Source organism: Ptychodera flava, chromosome 1 (assembly GCF_041260155.1).
Source record: "Ptychodera flava strain L36383 chromosome 1, AS_Pfla_20210202, whole genome shotgun sequence".
Classification (NCBI taxonomy): Eukaryota; Metazoa; Hemichordata; class Enteropneusta; family Ptychoderidae; genus Ptychodera; species Ptychodera flava.
The window spans coordinates 7233389-7260891 of NC_091928.1; the positions used below are offsets into that span (position 1 = coordinate 7233389).

General features: G+C 37.9%; 1 protein-coding gene across 1 annotated transcript; it reads right to left on the reverse strand.

Moving 5' to 3' along the window:
• Positions 1-1233: 1233 nt before the first annotated feature.
• Positions 1234-27426, reverse strand: LOC139114712 (arylsulfatase B-like). Its single transcript, XM_070676621.1, has 14 exons — positions 27279-27426; positions 17262-17373; positions 16896-16947; positions 16184-16287; positions 13598-13704; positions 12663-12730; positions 8807-8908; positions 8130-8193; positions 7572-7669; positions 7016-7158; positions 4559-4608; positions 2337-2463; positions 1474-1517; positions 1234-1241 (listed from the first exon to the last, which is right to left on the reverse strand). The coding sequence occupies exons 1-14, from the start codon at positions 27385-27387 to the stop codon at positions 1234-1236; spliced, it is 1188 nt and encodes a 395-aa protein (XP_070532722.1). The 5' UTR covers positions 27388-27426.
• Between the last annotated feature and the right edge of the window lie 77 nt (positions 27427-27503).

Consider the following 27503-nt stretch of genomic DNA (forward strand, 5'->3'; position numbering starts at 1 on the left):
TCAGGTTTGGTTGACAGGTACCATATGCTACTTGCAAGAAGTGATTAGATTTTGGTTAGTGTGGCTTGCATATTAATGAAGTTATTCAATATCGTTTTTTTTTCCCGTACAATGGTTTCCCTATGGAGACGGTAATGACAGTGTAGACATATATCAAGAAATACTGCACAAAATTTCATGAAACTCTTCACAGATGACAATCTCAGAACATTATCGTGATGCTGGGAGTGTCATGTCAATTATCTTCTCATTTGCATATTTAATGAACTTTTGTTATTAGTGAGATAACTCTGAAATTCCTGGACCAAACTTGATGATACGTGCAACAAATATTGATCTGATATATATCTACTTATACTTAGAGGCATTGGGTAGTATCAAGTTAGTAAACAGCTCATTTGCATATTTTATGAAGTTTTGTAATTAGTCATATAACTCCGATATAACTGCGCCAAATGTGATGAAATCTGCTGCAGATACTTATCTGACTAATATTTAACTGTGGTGTAAAGCATTTAGTAGTGTGAAGTTAATTAAGGGTTCATTTGAATATTTAATGAGCTTTGTAATTAGGTATATAACTCTAAAATTAGGCCTACAGCGTTAAATTTGATGAAACTTGCTACAGATGTTGATCTGATAAATATCCAATTGTACGGAGAAGCATTGAGCAGTGTCAAGTTAATAATTAGCTCATTTACATATTTCATGAAGTTTTATAATTAGTCATATAACTCCGAAATAACTTCATCAAATGTGATGAAAACTGCTGCATATACTGATCCGACATATATCTAAGTGAGTTGTAAAGCATTTAGTAGTGTGAAGTTAATTAAGGGTTCATTTGAATATTTAATAAACTATGTAATTGGGTATATAACTATGAAATTACGGCACCAAATTTGGTGAAACGAACTACAGATATTGATTTGATAAATATTTAATTGTGCTATGAAACATTGAACAGTGTCAAGTTAATTTAGGGCTCATTTACAGTTTTAACGAATTTTGTAATTAGTGATATTACTCTAAAATTACTGCATTAAATTAAATGAAACGTGCTACAAATGTTGATCTGATGGATATCTAATTGTCCCATGAAGCCTTTAGCAGTGTCAAGTTAATGAATAGCTCATTTGCATATTAAGTAAAGTTTTCTAATCAGTGATTAAACTCTGAGAGTACTGTGCGAAGTTGATAAAATATGCTACATATAGTGATATAACAGATATCTTATTGTTCTGTGAAGAGTACAAATATTAATAAACCTGTTGTTAAACACGTGAGCATATTCAGTTCATATCTGGTTTTTGCAATGTTCTGTTGCATTCGTTGTAAATCCAATACTATGGTGGAAAACTAACATGGTCCAATGACATCAGGGTCTTCCATGTACACAAGTTGGCATGAATTGTACTGAAACAATTATTTTAAAATATTCGTACTTTATTAAATAGTGTATTTTATGCTTACTTGGACTGCCAGCTTTTCCATGTATAAGTTTGTAATCGCCTACCCTGCAAAGTAACATAGACAATTCAGTAATCAGCAGGATTAGCAATACTTGCATTGCAGAATAATGTTCTCACGTCTTTTGTACGCTAGGATTTTGAGGACACCTTTGTCGGATGGGTTTGTTCATGGTATCAATTGAAAAACTGCATGCAAGAAACTATACTGTTAAAGTTTCAGAGTTACTGTATGAAAGATCAAAATTAAAATGAGAAATCGTGTCCATTATGATATTGATATTGAGAGTGATAAGCAGGGCACGAAAGTAAGAAATGGGAGGAATTGATTTTTTATAAGTCTTTTAACAGCACGATGACGAAGAGACAGTATTTTTAGTCTTCTCAGAATGTTCCCAATACACTGCAGTACAGTTTAAATGGGAAGGTTATTTATCAGATTTACCTAAAAGCAAATTGACCGACTGGATAACAATTTCAGTTGGACTTACAGCATGTTAATACTCAATGACAAGAAGAAATAATGCGAGAGCCAGGCATTTAGGAATGTCCCTTTAAGTAACGTCAAGATTGAATTGGATTGGAATTAATTGGGTGGGTTCTTAGACAGTTAATCGCAAGACAATTACCAACCGGATAAACTCCTACAGTAACATTTGGGTTAATATTACATATGGGGATAGTATTGCATATTGGACTGACATTATATACAACGATACAACCCTGGCCTTGCCAAACTGGTAAAGGGAAATATTTGGCATTGTGGTGCCATAGCATAACAGTGTTACAGTGTTGTGCAGAGTTTTATCGTTAAAAGGTGTGTCACTTGTAGGCATCGGTAGGCAAAGCTTACTGCAAACCCCTTACCTGATGGCTCGATCGGGAATTGTTTCAACGTGGTCGAAATTGTAAACAAATTCAGTACGAGGTGAAGGGTCACCTTTAGATATGGTATTCCAAACGTCGAGACCGTCCATATCTGGATCTTGAAAACAAAGGAGAGATAAGATTAGATAAGGTAAGATTGTATGTTTCTTCACCCACGTCCATCAACAAAAGTTGATAGACATGTAAGAGGTAGCCGACAAACGAACAAGGGTTACGAAAAACACCCGCTTGTGTATTTTGGGGTTCGGTCATTTAGTTTTTGCTGAATCATCACAGTCAAAATTCGATTATTAGAGGAAAATAATAACAAATATATTGCAGCACGGGTACATCTACCAATAAGTCAAGCAAATATACGTTTACAAAGTTATTTTGCATTATTTTTCTTTTTTTAAAGCCCCTGTAGCTGTAACTCTTGAAATTTGTTGACGTGTAAAACGCTTTCTGTTTTCTCTGGGTTTCTATAAATTCTACAATTAAAAGGATATAGTCCTTTACTATTGAAAAAATGGACAGTTAAATTGAATTTAAACCGTTAATTTGATTTCCCGCCACTTTTGAAATCTGGTAATATTACAAAGTTAACACGAGGATTGCAGCCATTTTGAATTTCATATATCGTCAAATGTTAATTAATTTGTTCCTATGGCACCAAACTTTGCACGGTGACCCTGGTGACAGTAATTTCATCGGGGATATTTTGAGCAAAAGTTGAAGTATTTCACTTTCGAGGCGGATATAACCTTCAAATGATGTTTATGGTAATTTTTAATTGAAATTTACACGAACATCATTTAAACTACTACAAACTGGATACGAACGGGCCGATGCTTATTTGTAGCTTATTGTGTATATTATTGATTAAGAGGGATAACAATAAACGTTGCTTTAAAGGTATGCTGCTGTTCTCCATCCCTCGCTCTATGGTTTATGATAAAACGATGCTCATCTTCTGTTGAGCTTTGGTCAAGTATTCTTCTACATGCGGCCAGGCATGCCTCTTTTACGTTGTTATTTTTGTTGGAGGAAGTCAAATCCTAATGATTGTAGGTTGCCTCTGATGTACAATTATACACGGTTTTCACGAATTTACGTCTGTAAGTGTGCATACCATCACGGTAAAAAGCAGTGACGTTGATTGACATGCTGTCAGTCAATGAGAAGTCTTGTCCATATTTATGTTGCTTTATTATCAATAAATTCACCCACCAGCGTAATCTCTTTTCGTACTTGCTAGGTCTCACGATAACTTTTTAATAATAAATGTGATATCCAGGTGCTAAGTGTGAATAATTTACACTTACAGTTAAAAAGGAAAGTAGCTGTAACTTCTGATAAGTTTTTCCAACATTGGCCTTCCAAACATTACTGATGGAAACAATCAAAGTCCCTACGGTCGACGGTACAATATGCAATTTTAATGTTCTCAATAATTATTCAGTTTCATGTATAAAGCCGGAAACTACAAACAGTGCGTTTTCCCATGACTTCGGGCGTAGAATATTTATTGCAAGAAAAGAGGTGCAAAGTTGTATGCAAATGAGAACAAGTGTTGCGAAGTGTAGCGAAGCTAAATTAACATTACAATTGAAAGCTTAATGTGATAGGAGTGTTGGTTTATGTACCAGACACTATATGTGAAAATAGTCCCGACTTAAACACACTGCGCATTGATACATTTTGCTGTATTTAGACTTCTTTTCCTATCCTTCGCTACACTCGCAACACTTAAATACGTAGCGAGAGGGGAGTCTATAAGAAATTTGCACCTCGGATCTTGCAGTGCATAGCGTAGAACAAAAGACTGTCTTGCACTAGCAGCACAAAAATGCTGAAAATGCATAGAAAAGTTACAGCATTGAGGTAGCCAATGTCAATGACAATTTTGAAGTCCTGAATAATGAGGATACTGCCCCACTTTGATGTGCTGCAGCCTGGTGCATACGACGACCAGCGAACGATATTATAAAAATGCGCGTCGTACAGAAACGATCCATCTCTGACCAACAGTGGCCAGTTGTCATATTATCGACATAGTGATTTTCCCAGTAAGTTCCCGTTGACAATCGCCGCCGTAAAGATAGATTTCATGAGGAGTTATATGTGCAGTAACCAAGAAAGTACACACGTTGTCACGGAGAGTACTACTTATAACACATACCTAAACTGTCCCATTAACAGGATTGCTTACCTGTTTCACACGCCAACCAAGTTGACTAACGTAGGATACCAATCTACGATGTGAATTAACCTAGAAGATAAATGAAGTCAATGTTCTCATGATATTAACTTTACAATGTACATGTATTGTCTACAGACCACAAACGTGTTGATAAAACCCACGCTTGTAGAAGAACGTACACTGTTCGATGCTTCACTTTTACAATCGTTATGTCATAATTTTAAATAGTTGAAATTGTTCACCCTACAGACTGCAAACTTAACCACCAAAACCGATCATTGCATTCTGTCTACATTTGGAAATCGCCTTGTCTGTAGAATTATCAGGATCACTTTGTGAAAACGTCTCGCTTGAGACACTGAATAAGCTCTACAAATTTACTCCTTCATATACTGTTTTTCTCCCAGCGAAATTTAAAAGAACAAGAAAGGACCAAGTGTGTGCGTTAGGTATGTGAAGTACGTGAAATTACGATTAAAGCGAAAACATAGAGAACAGTTACTGTAGTAGTAATAAAGTAGTTCGCGCCTCGAAAATGAAAGACTTAAACCTTTGCTCAAATATTCCTCTGGCCATATTTTCAAAATCACGAATAAATATAGGGGGAGGGGGGGGGTAAGAGAAACAAATTACCCAATATTTACCGACATTGAAATTCAAAATATTCGCAATCCCTGTGTTATCTCTATAGGGGAAATACAATTCCCAATTATCAAAATACTAAGTGACAACTTTACTTACTCCGAGAGCTTCAAAATAAGCCACCAGGAGTGTTACAACAAAACACAATTGTAAAAGTTTTACAGTACAAATACCTGTCCCTGAGGCGCATTCTACCTTAACAATTGCTAACTGTGTTCGCCTTTAACAGAGATGAAAATGAATGTGATTTGTGCAGTTTTAGTTAAACTCTAACAGCTGCTTGTGCCGTTTAAGCCTGCTCTAGTCAGTTAAGCTAGAACTTTTCAACCGTGATGGTCATACTACGTGGAGTTCTCGGTCCGAAGAGTAAAGCCGTGTCGTGCCTTCGAATTTCTCTACGTATACCACATTGGTCACTCCAAGCACCCGAGGGCTATAATATATGCACCAGGGATACGCTTAAAGGGAGCGTTCAGTTTTTACGGCCGGGGTTGGCCGGCAAAATTCAAGGAGGGTCACCTTAAGGTCGAAAACTTCTAAGGGGGGGGGGCATGTTTTGTTCAAACAGCACAGAGAGGGGGGTCACTTGATTTCATAAGTATCCATCCCGTCAAAAAGCAGTTTCAGTGTTCAAAGATATTTTGGGAAATAAAAATGATTTGCTGCATGATTTCATTCTCTGAAGTCATTTCACTGTTAATCTGACTAACAGTATATGTTTTATCTGTCACATGAACATCTTGTCTTTGAAACTCTGTACAGGCTTGTCTTGTTGTAAATTGAGCACGCTGAGGACAATGAACAATTCCCATCCGCCTTAGGCAGAGGTAAGGCAATGATTAGGTGCAAGCTATGTGTTAAACTGAACCCTGGCTTACATTGAAAAGCTTCGTGCACAAAACTTGTCTGCATAAATAAAGACAAAGGCTAGAATATAAATGAAAAGTGTGAATGACTTTGTTTTATGTCAATTGGCAATTAGGAAGAAATATTTATCTTTTTGTATTATAATAAATATAAAATATATGTGTATATACTATATATGGCCTTGATCAAGCACTTTTACCGTAGCTAACTTTGTTTTACCTTACCCTATGAGCGGTGGGTAGCTACTAGGCCTGTAAATCGGCTGTTTGATCCCTCCATGACCTTATATGTTGGCATTTTTGTGATATGAGGGAAGAACACGAAAACATGTAAACTTAGAGAAAGAGAGAGAGATCATAAATTATTTGGAAACTGTTCAGAATATAGACAGTGGCAGTGACAGCGACGTATTAGACTCAGAGCTTTTTGCCGAGGAAGAGGACGACGTTGTAATCGATGAAACTGGCAGCAGCATAAGTGATGAAGAACTGTTTGAACCTCCCGAGACACATACAAATTCTTAGAGAAGAGAAGGATCTTGGAAAAATCTCTTTTCCACTGATGTTATATTGTATCTATGCACCGGTAATGGCCAGTGTTATCATTAAAAATTGGATCAATACTTACTCAAGCAAAATGGCGGGGGGGGGGGGAGGGGCATGAAATTTTTGTCATCTTAAAAGGGGTTCATCAGACTGATGCAGAGGAAGAATTTGCCGGCCCATTCCGACCATAATAATGGACGCTCCCTAAAGGCATCGTATCGGTTTTTTTGGAAAACGTTAGAAATGGTCAAAATACTCTTTTGTACGGCCTTTAGTGAATTTAAATTGCTGGCAATATTAATTAGGCTGAGTACAAGAAAAGACAAGGTGTTCATATATGAACTGTTAAGCAATTGGGATAATGAGCATGTTAAATCATTGCATCTGTAAATTACTGTAACATACACTGTTTAGAAACTTACTGGTCATTTTCGTAACCTGTTTTCTCCAACATTTTACCATGAACAAGGGTAACAACCCTAGTACCGCCTTCCCACAGTGTATGTTTAGAACCACGTAGAGGCCAGTTACTGCCAGCGTTGTCAGCGTTCACCGGTCCACCATTCTGAAATACAAATTCATGCTAAGATACAGAACCAGTAAAAGGTTTTAAATTGTTCTATGGTAGAGCGCTACCTAAACCATGGAGCTAAAATAGCTAAACATTTGCGCGAATAGTTGAATATCCCGCGAACACTGTAATTCTCTCTTTTGCGTTCTTGCTCCCTGTCCCTGTCTGTCGGTAAAACCTGTGTATGTCAACAGTGTTCCTGTCCCCTCGAACTCAACGACATCCGCTGGATCGCAGCCCGGGTGGCAGTGCCTTTGTGTTGGTCTCTTTAATGAGAGTTTCGTCAAGGTTCCTTTGTCTTTCTACCTGTATTACATGCGACTCCTTGCTATCGCCCCTGTTCAGTTTGTCAAACTGCCTGTCTTTCCAACGTTAGTCTCTTGCTTTGAAATGACATTGTCACTTACGTCTGACATAAATATGAGTAACGTGTCCTCCCAGAATCCATATTCCTTGAAAGCTTCAACCACCGCAGCGACTGCGTCGTCCATGGCTGTAACCATGGCTGAAACGATATTAATTATACAACAGCAAATAACTTTTAAGTAACGCAAATCAAAGTGTCAATGCTCTAAACGGTCTCAAAAAGTTATCGGTACAACATCTGCACGTTAGATAGATGTTTTATAATATTGCCGTTTTGCTTCTATGTGATGTACAGTCACAGGGATTTATAATTAGATGAATGGACACATATGTGGACGAAAAATCAACCACAGGGATAAACAGACAGACAGACAGACAGACATACAGACGGACCGACAGATAAGCAGACAAACAAACAAACAAACAAAAAGGCAAGATGAATGAATAGGATTGGTGTAGAGGCACAGAGAGTCATGGATAGATAGACGAATCTGAATAGATAGGCAGACCTAGATCAATAGACCAAGAGACAGGCAGAAGCAGAAGAAGGCGTAGAAGCTGTAGAAGGCGACATTATGAGTGTATCTTCCTAAACCTACCTAGCTTAATTCTTCGTCCTGTGTCGTTGATGTGCGAATACATGTCAAGATACTTTTGCGGTGCCTAGTTAAAGGAGTAAAAATGTAAACAAAGAATGCTCTTCTGTTTTGCGGGTATTGATGATTAAAATCGTTAAAGCCTTGAGATTTGCAGTCTCGAGCCATGTCAACTCATCCCCTCGTCTGAACCCGAACTCGGTGGAAACACAATGCATTTCGATTTTGGCTGGTATTTTGGTGCTGCTGATTTCCCCAGACCTGGCTGTATCCATACATTTCGCCATTACATTCTTACGCACTCCGGGCAAAATACGTTACAAATGCCAGTCAGACCTTAGAGATAGCATAGTGTATGCTACCTCCATGTCTATGTGTTACCCCTTTTGTCGGACTGATGTCAAGAACACGAAAAAAATATTCCTTCCAATTGATAATTAGGAAGTCTCTATGCTTTTATGTACTCTTACGTCGTTTTCTTCCTTTATCCTACACGTACTTGCTTTATAGCAATTTGTATTTTGTTTTACGTGATTGTCTTGTCATCAGTGCAGGGTTGTATCATATGTGAAATAATCGTCTATTTTACAGGACTCATCACTTTCGAATTTTGCGGGAAACTTTCCCCAGTCCAAGTAACTTTCAGGGAATGACACCTTGTGCTGAATTTGACACCCTACCTCAGGTGGTCCGTGTACACTTTGCAATGCAAAATACATAAACATCGGAGTCCTCTTGTCATGATTCTTCACATACTTGATGACCTTGTTGCTAAATAAATACTGTGGTTAAAATACACAGAATTAGAGTTGTGTAAAAGAGATTATATCACACCAATGAGACAAAATGTTATGTACTACCTGATTGTAAGTTCTTGCGACTAGTCCTGCTCGCTCGCTACAATGGCGATGATGTGATATAAAAGAACGTTAAACAAAGTTGTTTACATATATACATGAGAGAGAGAGAGAGAGAGAGAGAGAGAGAGAGAGAGAGAGAGAGAGAGAGAGAGAGAGAGAGAGAGAGAGAGAGAGAGAGTACAACTTGTACATTTCAAGGTCAGTTCTGGTTTCATTTTGAATGACTTTATGCCGTCAAAGAATCGCAATCATACCCATCTATAATCCGATAACTAGGTCAAAATCGTAATACAAAAGTGATAAACACAGACTCAAAACAGCACAGAACAGATAGATAATCACCGGTAGACACTAAAAAGCCAAATTCATGAAAGAAAAATATATGGACCTCTGGCCAAAAGACCAAGAAGTGATGTCAGGTGTTTTGAAAATAGTAAGCGAATCCTGCGCCGCATGTGACACCCGCCATATATCAAGCTTTAAGTCAAATAGGTGGTCAGTCTATCAAAAGGTCGATCAATTAATCAGTTAATCAATTAATCAATCAATAAACCAGTAAAAAATGCTAAAAACGAGCGAAATGACAAAACGACAGAGCTCGAAGATAAAGATAGCCATGATATTTTGCTGTATTTTAATGCAAACATTTCGAGGCTTTTATGGAACTCTTCATAAACGGCCGATATGACAGTGACAGTGTTTTATTACCCTTTATTTATAGACCAACCTTTGTATTTCCCAATCAACTAAATGCATGGACTCGTCGAGCTAAAATAGAATGTACCACGGCTAGCTAAAATAAATGAATTAGAAGCTGACGAAAATGGGCGTCTAATAGTGAGGTGACTTTTTCGTCCATTGAAAATGTTTTAAGAAAATGTTTGATCGATCGCAAAGTTGACCACATGTTATCGAAATAACAGTATCTAGTATCAAGTTAAAAGCATGAAAATCATAAAAAAGAAATGTGACGTCATGTTCATTGTTCTTCCCCGCCAGCTTACAGGGAAGATTAACATTAATTGATCAACCAACATGGCTGTGCCATAGACAAAATTACTACATTACGAAAACAGAAAGAACAAATCATCGTCGATGGTGTAGTCTCTGCTGCGTCAGCTGTTTTCGGGAGCTGATGATCCCTGTTTAGATTGAAGCACTTCTCTCCTGTGATTGGTGCAATTAAAAATTGATTTACATGTCTACATTATAGTACATTGTCCTTTTGTTAAGATTGAAATGTTCTATACAGACATGAAACAGACAAAAACTTAATGATACAATGACCGCAAAACAGTCATGTTCGATCATACTGTGACACAAGTTGACGCAGATTGATACACTTTAGTCTGTTGACCTTGCGTAAAGTTTTAATGGCACGTGCTCATGCATGTTTAAGTAATGGTTCCCAAGATGGGTTAAACAACAAAATTGTTAATCGGCGGTCATATTGGATTCTATCGTGACACAAGTTGACGTGAAGATGAACACTTTAGTGCATTTGACATGTACCAAATCGAATGGAGTTGGTTCAGACTCTTAGGAGCATGGGCGCTGGACGTAAATTAAAAAATGTCCGCAAACGCGGCATATTGCATTACTTTGAGACACAAATTGTGTGCCACTGTATATCGTCCGAATACCAACTTCAAATGAAATATGTTTAGGCATGGGTGCGTAATGGCTGAACATGAAGACATAGCAACAAATTCGTCAACTGATGACAGTTAGGCTGCATTAACAAAAAACGCCGAGGGGATTCAAATTTTTTGGGGGTCGTGGAGGGGGAGACTTAAGAGTTTCGCCCTGCCTAGGAGGGCGGGCTGAAAAATTGTTAGTTTCCTTTTACCTTTACATTTTGCAATTTCAAGGTTTGTCAGGTAATGAATAAAATAATTTAATGTCATCAAGTTGTTCTAATGCCAGTTATAATTCAGCAAAATCTAGAACCACTTTGTCACATTTCCTGACTTTTTATCTCGAAAAACTCCAAACATGTATGATTTTTCTTTAAAAAACCCAAACAAGTGGGCCTAGTAAAGGAGCAGAAGCTGCAACTGTTGATATCATTTCAATATTTCTATGGAATATATCGAATACAGTTTCTTATTGTCGCCCTACAGTATGCTGAAACACAGAACTGTCGACAAAGCCTGCATATAAATATGACTTTGATGATAATTGAATTAGAGTCCAGACAGAAAGTCATTAGTCAATGATCCAATGTCAATGCACAGTACACATACACAGGCTGTGCTGGCAAGCTGAATACTAGACAGCTCGACATGCTATAAGGAGTAGAACAAGAACACAGTCTTGCTACATGAACATAAATATTGTCAAAATAATCAAAATTAATACAGCTACTGACTTGCTATTGCAGTGTCACTGGCACTGCATATCGGCAGTGATAGAGATAGCTCTGACTCTGATGTAGTTGAAGAAGAGTTTGGGTCAAATGACGCTCATGATAGTGAAATATACTTGTACATCGGACCTGAGAGCAGCACATTGAAGACCAGGAGACTTGACAGTCATCAGGGATTTTTGAATTCTGGCATATGAGAATAATCAAATATTAAAGAAAAAAGATGGGGTCACCATGCTTGATTTCTAAATTTTCACATTCTAATCGCAAAATAACACAAAAGTACAACTTTAAATTGTAAAGACTAAGGAAAAAATGTGTGACTGAATAAAATTATTTATTTTCTACCAAATTTGCCATTATTACACCTAACGTTTATAGCTCAAAACGCTTATTTTACGGAATATTTTAACCTTCCAGTTATGTCAATTGTGAGCAGCATCTAAGTCATCTATATCTCGCACTGTTGAAAAATAGTTTTGGTAGGTCACTATGGTCAGTTTTTCACTATGACAACATGGCAAAATGTAGCCAGGAATTCATAATTTGCATACTCTCTCACGATCGTCATTTTGTGTGCTATTAAGCAGGTGCCATTGACGTGGCCAGAGTTAGATTGACTCAAGTCGGCGTAGACTTATGTCCAAATAATCCACTGATGTGTTTAAAAATGAATCAATTTAAGAATTGCCTCATAGGAATATGGCTTTATAAACTGCTAATGACAGGTAGTATCGAACACTTCGGGCAGAACTGCGTAATAAATATTTATTTTTTCATTGTATGCATCCCTGATAAGTATGCGGATGTAGGATAATTTGGGGAGAGGGACTTGAAAAAGGCTACTGAGGGGGTCTGAAAAAATATTCAACCCCGATTCCTCCCGACTCCAAACTTTTATTTGTGAGCGCAGCCTTCATGGTATCATAAAATACATGTAAATTGACGTGAATATAAATATCATAGTACTGATACTCTCTCCTTGTACCAAGATTGAATGAAATAGGTTAGGCATATCTGAGTGCTGAGTTTGAACAGTAGGGGGCTGATAATGTGAAAAGTAAACGAAAAGGGACTGAAGGAATTAATTAAAAATCGAAACCGCTTAAAGGGCGAACTTTGAGAGCTAGATTAATACTACAAGTAAATTCTGTATGTGTAATTTACTGAAAGGATACTGATAGCAACAACTACAAAAAGTACGGCAACGGTCAGAATAAACGAGTACGAGTTCTGAGGAATAACTCTTTACTTCGAACACTTTAACCACTTGCTGGACTATAAAAACAAATAGCTGAGATTACATACCGATGAATACACACCATCTTGACTCCAATCAGGCGTAAAGTCTTTTCTTAAGTCTAAATATCCGTTTCCTAAAAATTTGAACAATAACGAGTGATTAATTTAACAATGTTTGTGCTTATCAACGATGAAATACTGATATATAATCCAAAATTTGATGACAATGACAACAGGGTCTGTGGTGATGATTGTCACTGTCATGACGATGACAGCAAGGTCTGTGGTGATGCTTATCACTGCCATGACGATGACAGCAAGGTCTGTGGTGATGCTTGTCACTGCCATGACGATGACAGCAAGGTCTGTGGTGATGCTTGTCACTGCCATGACGATGACAGCAAGGTCTGTGGGGATGCTTATCACTGCCATGACGATGACAGCAAGGTCTGTGGTGATGCTTATCACTGCCATGACGATGACAGCAAGGTCTGTGGTGATGCTTATCACCGTCATGACGATGACAGAAAGGTCTGTGGTGATGCCTATCACCGTCATGACGATGACAGCAAGGTCTGTGGTGATGCCCATCACCGTCATGACGATGACAGAAAGGTCTGTGGTGATGCCTATCACCGTCATGACGATGACAGAAAGGTCTGTGGTGATGCCTATCAGCGTCATGACGATGACAGAAAGGTCTTTGCACTGCGTACTGCAGACATTATACGTCGAGAAGTTGTGAATATGATCAATAAATGTAAAGTATTAAACATTCTTCATTATACGATCCTTACTGATAATGACTGCAGTACCCTGTTGTCTATGGTGATGCTCACTTCCATGACGATGACAATGCTGAATGTGAACTGTTTCATAATTATTTGTCCTTGGTGGCTATGAGTACAATATAAACGTCACTATACTTTGCATTAACAGTTGTGGTTGTGATAATATCACAGTAGCGATTAGTGTTTGACAGTCTCCGAAACAAAGCTTACTGCCTGTGTGCCTGAAATGGTCTTCGCCTGCGCGGTAGAATCCATAGAAATGATCAAAACCCCGTCTGTTCGGCGTGTACTCTTCCTTGCAGTGACCAAGATGCCATCTGGAGAACGAAAAGTGGGTCAAGGGTGGACCATTAGACTTAGGGAGGGCCAAGGGTAGACTATCAGACTGTAGGAGGACGGGATCATTAAACGGGAAAACAAAATAAAACTCTGTGATGAGATTACGATGTTTTTCCCAAAAAGGCTACAAAATATGGTGAAAACATGGCAAAATATGAACAAAGGCCAAATTATATTTTTGAATGGTTACGTGTAGATTTGAATAATTTGCTTAAAAGATCAGAAATGCAAATAACCTTCGACAACAAAGTCGTTGGTGGTAAACCTTCGACAACAAAGTCGTTGGTGGTAATTACATGTCATAAGTATCAATATGTGAGTATTTAGTATGGGTATAGTTGACAGTTGTTTGTAAATTGAGAGCTATATTATGTCCAACAGAATGCTGCTGAGTATTAGAAGGTGCATATTTTCCAAGTATTTTTTATCACACGTCTACTACAAACGTGATAGAAATGGTCACCATAATGATAATTACAAACTATCAAAAAGGTCTGTAATAACGTTTCTTGAAATACAAAATAGAGGAGCAAGGCTTGAGTTGTATGGACAGTCTAGTGTCAAACATGTCATAGTGAACTTTACAAATTATTGCCCTCCAAGACACATGTCATAGTGATCGCCAGTGAACTTTACAAATTATTGCCCTCCAAGACACATGTCAAAGTGATCGCCATTGAACTTTACAAATTATTGCCCTCCAAGACACATGTCATAGTGATCGCCAGTGAACTTTACAAATTATTGCCCTCCAAGACACATGTCAAAGTGATCGCCATTGAACTTTACAAATTATTGCCCTCAAAGACACATGTCGTAGTGATCGCCAGTGAACTTAACAAATTATCGCCCTCCAAGACACATGTCATAGTGATCGCCAGTGAACTTTACAAATTATTGCCCCTCAAGACACATGTCATAGTGATCGCCACTGAACTTTACAAATTATTGCCCTCCAAGACACATGTCATAGTGATCGGCAGTGAACTTTACAAATTATTGCCCTCCAAGACACATGTCAAAGTGATCGCCATTGAACTTTACAAATTATTGCCCTCCAAGACACATGTCAAAGTGATCGCCATTGAACTTTACAAATTATTGCCCTCAAAGACACATGTCAAAATGATCGCCATTGAACTTTACAAATTATTGCCCTCAAAGACACATGTCGTAGTGATCGCCAGTGAACTTATCAAATTATCGCCCTCCAAGACACATGTCATAGTGATCGCCAGTGAACTTTACAAATTATTGCCCTCCAAGACACATGTCATAGTGATCGCCAGTGAACTTTACAAATTATTGCCCTCCAAGACACATGTCATAGTGATCGCCAGTGAACGTTACAAATTATTGCCCTCAAAGACCCATGTCATAGTGATCGCCATTGAACTTTACAAATTATTGCCCTCAAAGACACATGTCGTAGTGATCGGCAGTGAACTTTACAAATCATTGCCCTCCAAGACACATGTCATAGTGATCGCAAGTGAACTTTACAAATTATTGCCCTCCAAGACACATGTCATAGTGATCGCCAGTGAACTTTACAAATTATTGCCCTCCAAGACACATGTCATAGTGATCGCCAGTGAACTTTACAAATTATTGCCCTCAAAGACACATGTCATAGTGATCGGCAGTGAACTTTACAAATTATTGCCCTCCAAGACACATGTCATAGTGATCGCCAGTGAACTTTACAAATTATTGCCCTCTAAGACACATGTCATAGTAATCGCCATTGAACTTTACAAATTATTGCCCTCCAAGACACATGTCGTAGTGATCGCCAGTGAACGTTACAAATTATTGCCCTCCAAAACATATCGAAGAAAAAAGTTAATGCGGTTGGTAATTAATTCTTACAACACATTTGTATATAATCAGTTCATCCATTTATATTAATCTCATGACAAATGTCAATGCGGCAGCTGGAAAGCGATTCATCTATTGTTCGATGAAACAAACGAAAAAATATCTTGAACTCATTATGCACCGTGCCAAGTTTGACCTTTATTGAATCAGAACAATGTTTGCAATTACCCTGTACATTTAACATTTCGTAATAATACGGTGGTCTCAATCGGGTTCGAACTCACAGCGAAGAATCCACAGACAAAACCGCCAGGCCAAATCCCCAATCACAAAAAATATTGGTTCAATAACCCATCTAAAGTTGTTACAATTTCTGACTGCGTCCTCTCCACATTGATGATAATTAAATGTCATTAAAGAAGTAGGTCACAATAAATAATAAAACACTGTAATAAAATAGCAGCAAGGTCAAATTAAAGGATTGTTCCATAAAAAATTGCATTGTATCAAATGAAGCAATATTTACAATAAACACAACATCATAGATGACGTTACCTCCTACTGGGTCAACTATTTGATTGAAATCTCTGGAGGTTTATTTGAGCGATGATTCTGGAAAGAGACGGGACAACTTACTTTCCGACGATGTAAGTTGCGTAGCCTTGTTCTTTCAGTTTCTCTGACAGCAAGGTAAAGTGCAAAGGCAAACCTGTTGGCACTGTCTTCAACGGAATTTGATGCTGAGGACGAAATGGTCGGAATAACGAGTTACGTATTGTTGAAACCAAGTTCTCAAGAACAATGATCCTGACATCAATGTAGACAATTGCTTTAAAGTTTTTGCTAAATACGCAATGTAACGTATTCTTGTACTAAGGCAACCTTTCAACAAGGTAATGCATACATACATACATACATACATACATACATACATACATACATACATACATACATACATACATACATACATACATACATACATGCATACATACATACATACATACATACATACATACATACATACATACATACATACATACATACATACATACATGCATGCATGCATGCATGCATGCATGCATGCATACATACATACATACATACATACATACATACATACATACATACATACATACATACATACATACATACATACATACATACATACATACATATATGCATGCATGCATACATGCATTCATACATACATACATACGTGCGTGCGTGCGTGCGTGCGTGCGTACGTACGTACGTACGTACGTACATACATACATACATACATACATACATACATACATACATACATACATACATACATACATACATACATACATACATACATACATACCTGAAAGCCGATACGGTGGGCATAGTAACCTGTCATTAATGATGCCCTAGAACTGAAAAGAGGGAGAGAAAGTAGATTAAGTGTCGAATTCGGCAGGAATGTGTGACAAAATGAGAGGAAGGAAATTTACTGAAGATGATCCTCTCAAAAAACAAAAAACAAAGAAAATCCTCAAAGCCCGATAGAAAAATACAATAGTCATCATCACCGCTGTTGTAGGATCACGACCACAACAAAATCTAAGAGAGATAAAATGGGACAGATTTCGAAGGGGCATTGAATTTAAATTCAGTTCTGAAGTGAACGCCAAAATGCGTACATTTCAATTTCATGCCAGGAAGTAATTGTGACGAATACAATACGTACGGAGCACACGATGGAAGCGCGTAGGATTGTGTGAAGGTGACCCCTCTACTTGCAAGGTCATCAATTGTTGGTGATTTTACAACTCCATTGTTGTAACCGATATCATTCCATCCTGAAAGCATATTCCAAAAGTATGACATCAAGACAAAAACGAAATCATCTGACGATGTACATACAACAATCCAGATTTAGGGAGCCGACATTATTTACGGCCTGGTTGGTCGGAGGAAAGTGAGGGGTCACGCAAAAATGGAAAACGTCAAAGGGGGTTGGCTCAAAATGTGCAGAGGATGAACAAAGTTACTCAATTTTTGATGATTAATAAATTAAAACACGTCTCAAATTGCACCATTGGACACTTTAATTCCTCAACATTTTCGATGCGAGAGGGGGCATACCCCTCTCATACTCTCCTCCTTGGTGTGTTCCTACAGTTTACTGGTAGAATAAATTGAAACACTTTTCAATTGCACCAGACTGCACCATTGCACACATCAATTACTCAAATTTTTCACATGATCTAGCCCAAAACTGAACAGTTGTAAATTCATCATATATATTTTAATTGGCTTCAGGCTATTCATTGGAAGCTGGCAGGTGAAGAAATGACACAAGAAGGTCACACATTTTTCATTCCTGCATATTCTTTGATCTTCAATGTCTGACAAACTGAGAACTGTTCTTTACAAAATTTGTTTGGTTGTTGAGTATATGTGTATTTTGTTGTCACTTTGAATTTCATTTTGTTGGTTTCACTTTGTTCAACCTTCATGAGATAACCTTTTGATAATCTATCAGGGTACTTCAGGATTTCAAAGGTCTTTATCATTGCTTTTTTTTTATTTTTTACAAATACATGTATTGGTATTTAACTCCTCTAACGGAGGGGGCAGTCAAATTTCTGAGTTAGAGAGGGGGTTACTCAAATCCATCATGTTTGGCAAGGGGGGTGGGGTGGGTTAGTCAAAATATCGTTGTTTCCGATGAAATTCCCCCAACCCCCAAGACCGTAAATAATGACGGCTCCCTTAGTCCGGTGCAGCTGACCACACCCCATTCCCCACAACAGTTCAACCTCCGTACTACCCTCTCCCCACCACTAACAGTCCCTCATTGTCCAACAGATGTTCATACTCCCACATGTACATTTCATTTATGCAACAATTTATCCATCATCCAGTGTGCGTTCGTTACGTGAATAAATACATATTATATCATACCAGTATATTGATGGAGCAAATACTGCGATCTGATTGGTCGAAGAGCGAAAAGGACCGTGGTATATTGGCAATATACCACGGTTGGTATACGCATGAGCTCTCAGCTTGAGCAAAAATCCGTTTATGACGTTTCACGCCAGAATTTTAATATACTGTTATGATATAATAGCTATAAATCACACCCAGCGACGGTATACCACTCGATTTTGACCAGTTCACTTCATATATGCACTTGCTTTCGCTCGTGCATATATGTCGTGAAAATCTCATGGTATACCGTCGCTGGGTGTGCTTTATTGCTTAAATATACGCCCGTGTTCAGTGTAAAGCTAAGTGACTGTTATAAAACTTATCATTTCAACCTTTTGCTCCACCCTAAGTTAGGCGACTGATCATCCCTGAAGTTCTATCAACCACGGCATTTTACTCCTTGTACATATTTTCCGGCATCCACTGCAAGAAAGGCTCTCCCGCTCGCTGTAAAATCTGAAATTTTCTCCCCGTCCACTGATAAAACTGACTGTTCCCCCCGTTCGCTTGTTAGCTTTTAAATTGCCTGCCCGCTGAAAAACTGCAAGCGAATTCCCTTTTGTACGGACAGCTTTGTTGGCTGCACCTCTTAAATTATAAGGCTTGCAAATACAATATGCTAAGATGACAGGAATGAAAATGTCATGATTGGTTATGATATTTTTCCTCAGATATATATATATATATATATATATATATATATATATATATATATATATATATATGTCATATCTTCATCATTCATATGACACAACCATAGAGAACCCATAAAGATCTATTGCTTGAACTCGAGACCATCGACCAGTCGAAATGTTAAAAGAAAACAAAAAACTCTGTAATAGCAGTTAAAGTTCACGTCCTAAAGATAGGAAGGTTGAAACAACCCTATTCTGCAGTTTTATTTGGATCTCGTCTACAAACATATGAGAAAAAAAATTGTACAGAGGGCATTCATTGAATTGTTCAGCCTGCTTGGTGGCTGTTTCAAGATTAACTTGTTATCTCTCATTTTCAATTATGGGAATTTATAAGCCTTGTTTGTCGGTGTCCTAAAGGAGAAGAAAGTAATTGTATTTGCGAAGTTACACGAAACCAATCGTACTATTCGTATCTTCCACCAACAAGAGCAGTTACCTGAACAACCTGAATGCATAATAGTCCATGGGCCAGGAACCGAAACCCTCCCCCCCTCTAGGGATTTTTGCAGACCGATATTTTCTGAAAGCTTATCTATCCAGCTGTCGGAATCAGGTTGTCTGCAGTCATATCGAATATGCGTGTGGCTGTGGGGAGCTGTTGTCATGGTAACGGCAGCAAAATTTGAGGGGTTTGCATAAGATTAAAAAATGTGATATTTCAGGAACTGAAAATGATAGAGATAAAATTCAAACACTTATTCTTACTTATTTGGACACGTGCTATTCAATGGTGACATGACTGACAAGGTCAAAGGTCAAGGTCACCTTGAAAATTGAAAGGAAAGTAGAAATTTCACTGTTTTTGACAAATATGACCAGTTATAGTTTCCGTTTATTTCAAAATTAATTGCCCTAGGAAGCTGTTATTTGGTCATCACATAGGGTATTATATTACTTTAAAGAAATTTAAGTTGGTTTACTTTTGTGGCGTTGCATGATATTAAATTCAGTTACCATAGCATCTGATATGAAATTTTACACAAAACCCTTAAAATTAAAATATGTGATATCTCAGGAACTGAAAATGATAGAGAAAAATTCAAACACTCTTTCTTACATATTTAGACGCGTGCTATTCAATGGTCATATGACCGACAAGGTCAAAGGTCAAGATCACCTTGAAAATTTAAAGGAAAATAGGAATTTAAATGTTTTTGGCAAATATGACCGGTTCTAGTTTTTGTTTATTTCAAAATTATTGCCCTAGGATTCTAGGAAGCTGTAAATTGGTCATCACATAGGGTATAATATTAGTTTTAAAAAAATTTAGTAGGTTTACTTTTGTTTTGCGTGGAATAATTCAGGGAACATCTCCATACTAAATCCATATCAATAAAACACTTTTTGTTAATCATGCATTGGCTCGTATATATAATCAGTTAAGCTTTGAAATTCAGGAATTTCCTGTTCTTCTACAGTTTCTTGTGGTTCGTCCATTATTACTTCAATAAGCTCTCGGGGCATGAGATCACCCTCTGTCCACTTAAACTGAAGTTTTCCATCAATGATTTCCCAGCCATGTGCCTCTGGAGGGGGAATATTTGGGACTGCCTTGTCTGCCTGATACCATATCAGCGCTTGGTAATTTGCTCTTCTGATATGCATTCTCAATGAATCTCTGCATGGTGGTAAGAGACTCATATCCATGCCATCGTAGGTGGACAATACGCCTGTTTTGGCTGTAAAACGTTCCATAAATTTCTCATACCTTACCACGTTGATATCACTTGTGGCTCTGTTTCCATACAGAAGGCAAGTAAAATGCTCAAGCCTTTTGAAAGCATGATCATCAATTTCTGCTGACCTTCCTATTTTCTGAAAAACATCCATAAAGCCCGGATGTTGTTTTAGGATTTTCAGAACAGTCAATTTTCCTTTCCTGACAAAAGCACTTGTGGTATCACAACCACTGAAAGCATGCAATGCAGGGAGAATCTGACACATATTCGGGCCTGTATCTCTGATCACACTTTGCACGTCTATAAGACGCCGCTTGTTGCCAACTCCGGTGTCAAACAGAACACTTTGCTTCAAGTGATGTGTGAAGTTCAGGAGAAGTATGAACACATCTGTGTCTGGGGACCTTACAATTATTGTAGAGGTCTCTGGTGAGTTTCTCCAATGGACAGACAGTGGAGAATTATCCTTGTGTCTGCCTCTTCCTGTGTGGAGTTCAACTCACCCATTTCTGCTAATAGTGTTTCTTTACCATCAATACTTGTCAAAGTGAAACACCTCTTCTCACATACCAGTATCACTTTCCTACCGACAAGCTTTGGTGCATATTTGTCGCTTTTCCATTGATCAAGTAGAAAGTCAATAAGAAATTTCTTGTTTTGATCATTTGACATAAATGACTTCCAGTCTCGAGGAACTTTAGTTAGAACCCCTTTGATTAAATGTGGCTGTGAGTTGCCCTTCTTTCTCTTTCTATCCCTTTTATTGACATAGGGAAGTAAGAGTCTGTCACAAAGTCAACACGCTGTGCCTTAGGAAGTTGATCAAACACATTTTCCGCAAGCTCTCCGAATGTATTTGGTAAAGCTACTTGTGCCTGTAGGAGGGCATTACCATCAACAATGTAACTAATGGTACCTGTTGTTGGTCTCGTAGTAGAGTTTGAATCGCCCTCTAAAACATGCATTAGCTTTGATTTGTCAGTCTTTACTGGAGAGCCATCTGCAGTAGCCAGTGCCCATGGCACAGGCCCCAGTGAGAAACTTAATACTCTCTCCATACTAAGTTGATGCTCCAACGCCAGAAGGACCAGCTGACCAAAAACATTTCTTTCAGCTTTTATTTCTTTGGACTTTTTGGACAGTCCTGTAACTTTCACTGATTTCGCACGGTTTGCAAATGTTTTGAGATTACGTCTTTTAATTGGTGCATGGAAGCTCGTTGTTTTTTCAACAATTCTTTCCTTGACAAATGACTCATAGGCTGCTCTGCCCAGGTTGTTTGCCTGGAGCAGATCATGTTCTATATCCCTTGGAGCAGGGACCCCTGATGAAAGGCAATACAGTACCTCTTTGTTATCAACTTCAAATGGGTTGATAAAATTTCATATTGCCTGAACAACCCTTTGAACATCATCTTCACTTCTGACAATCTGTGATGACCTCAAGTCTTTGTGTGTTGAAAATTCGTGGCAGTTAATGTCAACCATCTCCATAGTTGCCTGGAGATAACTACTTCTAGCATGCCTAGTCATGCACCATCTGTAGAATGCCGAGTATTTCTGCTGAAACCTACTATGCCACTGAGTGACTTGGAATGACGATTGATTGTTAGCTCGATTGTAATGTCAACAGCATTTCTAGATGCTGGTACTTCAGATCTATTTATACTGAACCCATATTGCTTCAGAAGCTTTTCTGCTCCTGGATGTGACTCGGGCAAATTCAGAAGTGTCAGGAAGTACACTGTGGCATACCTAGCATAGTTCTGGTGGTCATAGCTGAAAAACAGCGTGCACATCCTTTGAAGCGATGCCAAATGCAGATCAAAGTCATTTTCTTTAGTTGCTCTCTGAAATAATAAAATAAGGCCCACATTGTCCATATAATTTAGCCAAAACTGAGCTGTTTTGCCTAAAAATCCTCGACGAACCCTTTCCTTGAATTCATAATATAAGACAGTAGTTTATTGCAGCCGTCATCATGGAGAGCTTTTGATAGATTTTCGTTGCATGGATCTGTGGCCAGGAGATGGAGGGTCTCACTTGTTTCATCAGCAAATGCATTCTCATTTTGCAACTCAAACACCTGAAGCAACAGACGTTCCAATGCTTCAAGGACAAGCTTATGGACACGTAAAGCTCTGTTGTAATGTTTTCCGGTCATTACCTTCTCGATTGACCCACTGGCACATATTTCTGATTCAATAATAATTTCTTCAAAGCCACTACCCCTCATGCTCTTTCCAAGGGCACCCATATAAGAGCATACGAGATGAAAACTACCTAACCTGACAATACAGTCTCCGAAAGCATCTTGGTTTTGCCACACTAGTTCATATGCTTTTTTGGCAACTGCCAAATCAAACGTCATTATGGTGTACTGTTGATCAACTTCCCTAGAAGCATCTTGTGATGTTTTTAGAACTTCTTGAACGGTTGCATTCTCTGTTATTGGAGCGAAAATGGGACGCATGTAATCAATAGTAGTTATGTGTTCGCTACCAGCATTATTCCCTGTGACAGACACCCAGCCTGCCCACGAAGGTACTTTCAATGTTTGTCTTGAATTCTTAAGCAAAGCCCTAGCAAATATCCATAACATATCACAGTTTTGAGCCTTTCTTATCACATTATTATTTTTTATTTCGGTGGTTGTTATTTTTAGTGTAGGTTCAGCCTTAGATTTCATAAAACAAGGTTCTATTTCATTTTGTCGTGCTGTAATAGATCTTTTTTTTGTTCTAGGTACACTTTCAGATACACCTCCTGTTTCACTTGTACCGTTACTGTTTACTGATTTTTCTTGTAGAATGATTCCATGTGCAGTGTGTGTTGTGCCAGCCCAGATGGCGTTTCTTCCCGCATATCAAATTATCCCAACATAGATGAGTTACAATGTTACAGTCCGTCTTAACAGAAGGGGGGATCACACGATTTGTTTCCTCTATTCTCCTACACATTGCTGTTTCCAACTCAAGAAGGGTAGAATATGATGAACAATGACCGAAACGATTGATAAATGTTAAAATTTCAGCACTTCCTGTTAGATGTCTCAAGGTCATGCCAAGCAATAGATGCTTTGGCATTGTCCACTGTCCATTTGTGACAGCTGCACAGAGATCTTGACCAAAAGACATAGCCAATCGTTCCTGCTTACCAGTTGAAACTTCAGTTTTTTTGCCAGTAATCAAATATGCAAGAAAATTTTGAAGATGTACTGGTGGATGAATGGTGTCACCAAGTAAAAATGTTGATGACGGTGGCCATTGCATTTGTTCTGACTCTCTGTAAGCATTTTGAATTACTCTACGCAAAAACAATGCTGATTCTTCCAAACGCCTGGTATCCGATGCAGCTGTTTCAAAAGCTGATTCAACTGCTCGGCCTTTTTGCAATCCCGAGGAATACACAAGCTCACTTCTATAGTTTGGCTGCCAAAAATTTAGCTCATTTCCAAAATGTTTAATCAGTTTGTCTTTCAATTTATACGTTTTATAGTTTGGATTGTAAAACTCAGGATTATTTTCAAGAATATGCGACATATATCTTTCTTTAAGCATTGATATTCGTTCAACATTCAAACCTTTTATGACGTTTTCAAAACGTAACAACAGATATATTCAAATGCTTCCTTGTGTGCGATTTGTTTTCACTTGGTTCGGTATTACTTGTGTATTCATTACGATCATCATCACGTGTATATGCTTTCCTACAAGATTCATGGTAATGTACTTCCCTGGCTACCAAATCTATACCTTCAACTTTACGTATCATTGTCTCGTCTTGCTTTTTCTCTACTGCCACCTTTATAGAATTTTCAGCTGTTTTAGTTTGACATTTGACGAGTTTTATGTTTATTCCCGTTTTGTGATGCGATTCCTGTCGCAAAACAGACACTTATCGGATGGGAATAAAACACTCGTTGACGACTGCTCTGATGTTCTGCGCCTTTTTTTAACACATACATCGTCCGCATTACTTGCTGAACTTTTACGCTTAAGAGTCTAGATATGTTAGTGAAGTTATTGTAGCACCATCTGTGACACCCATGTACATTAGAAAGGAATTCAGGCACTGAAGAACAAATTTGGTCTAATCTATCCGTTAATTTGTCCTGTTGCTGTCTAAGTCTACAAGAATCCTGAATTTTTTGGAAACTGAATTGAGACAGCGGCCTTACTTTCTTGTCCGAATTATTTTTAGGGTAGTGAATAATGCACACCAAACCACCCGTGTCTTTAATTGGTTTGGTTTTATTAACCCGACTCATGTTTACAGGTTTTTCATCCAGGCGTTTCTCTTCTGCCATTTCTCGAATGAGAGAGAGAGAGAGAGAGAGAGAGAGAGAGAGAGAGAGAGAAAGAGAGAGAGAGATTCAATATCTGCCTTTGTTAAAGCACGTGTAACAAAACAATTCGTTGTAAACTATCACCTCACTAACGACGAGAACCAACAATCACTACTGTGCTTTGACACAAAAAACACCCTCCTAGAACGGAAAAAACTTCTGAAACCACCCTTATCAACTGTTTACAGGTCGATATGTACAGTAAACTACTAACAGTTTTAGCAGCAAGTAGAGGTATGGGAGCGCGCAGCGTGTGAACGAGAGGAACGGTTTACGCTCTGTTGCTTTCACCGCTTACACTGACCAGACTGGCGAAACCTTTGAAGCCTAGAGTTTTTATAACCTTCATCACGTGACAACAAACGCGCCACGTCTAATTGTAAAAGGGTGTCCCAATCTCAAATACAAGGATGTATTGAGATGATGTAGTACATATGCCGGAAGTGTCACGTCAGCATGTCCGGATATACAGGCAGAAGAAACAGTGTTTGTGATTCATGTAATGATATTATTTTTGTCACTGAATCAAATTCAATAATTTTCAATCTCGCAATCTTTTTTTTTGTTCAGTATAAATGAATTAGTAAAACAATATAAATATACATTAACACTGAATATAATTTAGAAAGAGTAGTAGGGTACAGAATTCTAGGCGAAATCAGTGTTAAGGAAAATAAATGTGGATGGCATCATTTATAATATATTCTGCTCTGATTGGAATGACCTTGACCTTTAACCCTAAAAATGTCAACTTACCACTAAACAGCCAGCAAGTGAAAATGTGAATGTAAATGTCTAAACTTTTAATACTTTCAGTGAATTGATAGCAACGATATGGTCATTTCTTATTTTGAGGATTTGGGCAAAGTGGTATCTGTCGTTATGGTAACAAATTTCATAAATAAATCAATTCCATAGAGTAAGCAGCACAACTTGTTACAAATAACATAAAATCCTATGTAATGACCACTTTTTGGCCCTCAATGTTGAATATTTTTCCGTTAGCAGAGACTATTGGCGGTTGTTTTTCTACAAGATGCGATAATCTTACGTTCAACTGAAGTTTTGAAGGTGACCTTGACCTTTGACCTTGTCGGTCATGTGACCATTGAATAGCATGTGTCGAAATATGTAAGAAAGAGTGTTTGAATTTTTTCTCTATCATTTTCAGTTCCTGAGATATCACATATTTTAATTTTAAGGGTTTTGTGTAAAATTTCATATCAGATGCTATGGTAACTGAATTTAATATCATGCAATGCCACAAAAGTAAACCAACTTAAATTTCTTTAAAGTAATATAATACCCTATGTGATGACCAATTTACAGCTTCCTAGGGCAATTAATTTTGAAATAAACGGAAACTATAACTGGTCATATTTGTCAAAAACAGTGAAATTTCTACTTTCCTTTCAATTTTCAACGTGACCTTGACCTTTGACCTTATCGGTTATGTCATCATTGAATAGTACGTGTCCAAATAAGTAAGAATAAGTGTTTAAATTTTATCTCTATCATTTTCAGTTCCTGAAATATCACATTTTTTAATCTTATGCACACCCCTCAAATTTTGCTGCCGTTACCATGACAACAGCTCCCCACAGCCACACGCATATTCGATACGACTGCAGACAACCTGATTCCGACAGCTGGATAGATAAGCTTTCAGAAAATATCGGTCTGCAAAAATCCCTAGAGGGGGGGAGGGTTTCGGTTCCTGGCCATGGACTAAAGGTCTTCATTGTGAGTTTCTACATTTGAAACGTGCTGCAAGTGTATTTAATTAATACTTTAAAAGAATGTCAATTTGAAAACCCGCATGGAATTAAGGTGTGAGATTTTTTACTACACTCAGGGAATATAAACAAAAATAAAAAATATGGTCATTTTCTCATTACCAATCATTTTGCCGACAATTGCATTCATAACGAGACTTTGCTGAATAGAGTGTGAAAATAGACGCTCTTGTGGTTTTGAAACAGATAAAGTGTACGTTAATCATGCATGTCTTGGTTTGTTGTGAAAAAATACGACTAAACTTACCTAGATCGTCTGCCAGGATGAATAGTATATGAGGACGTTTAGGATTGTCGCAACTATGGTATTGGAGACACAGAAGAGCTGCATAGGCCTTCAAGAGATGGCGGTACATTATGAAATTAAGTGACCTACAGATGTACACTGTCCCAACTCTACTTATCGACTGATATTTTCATGCAAACATTTCGAGGATTTTTATGGAATTCTTCATAAACCGCCTATATGACA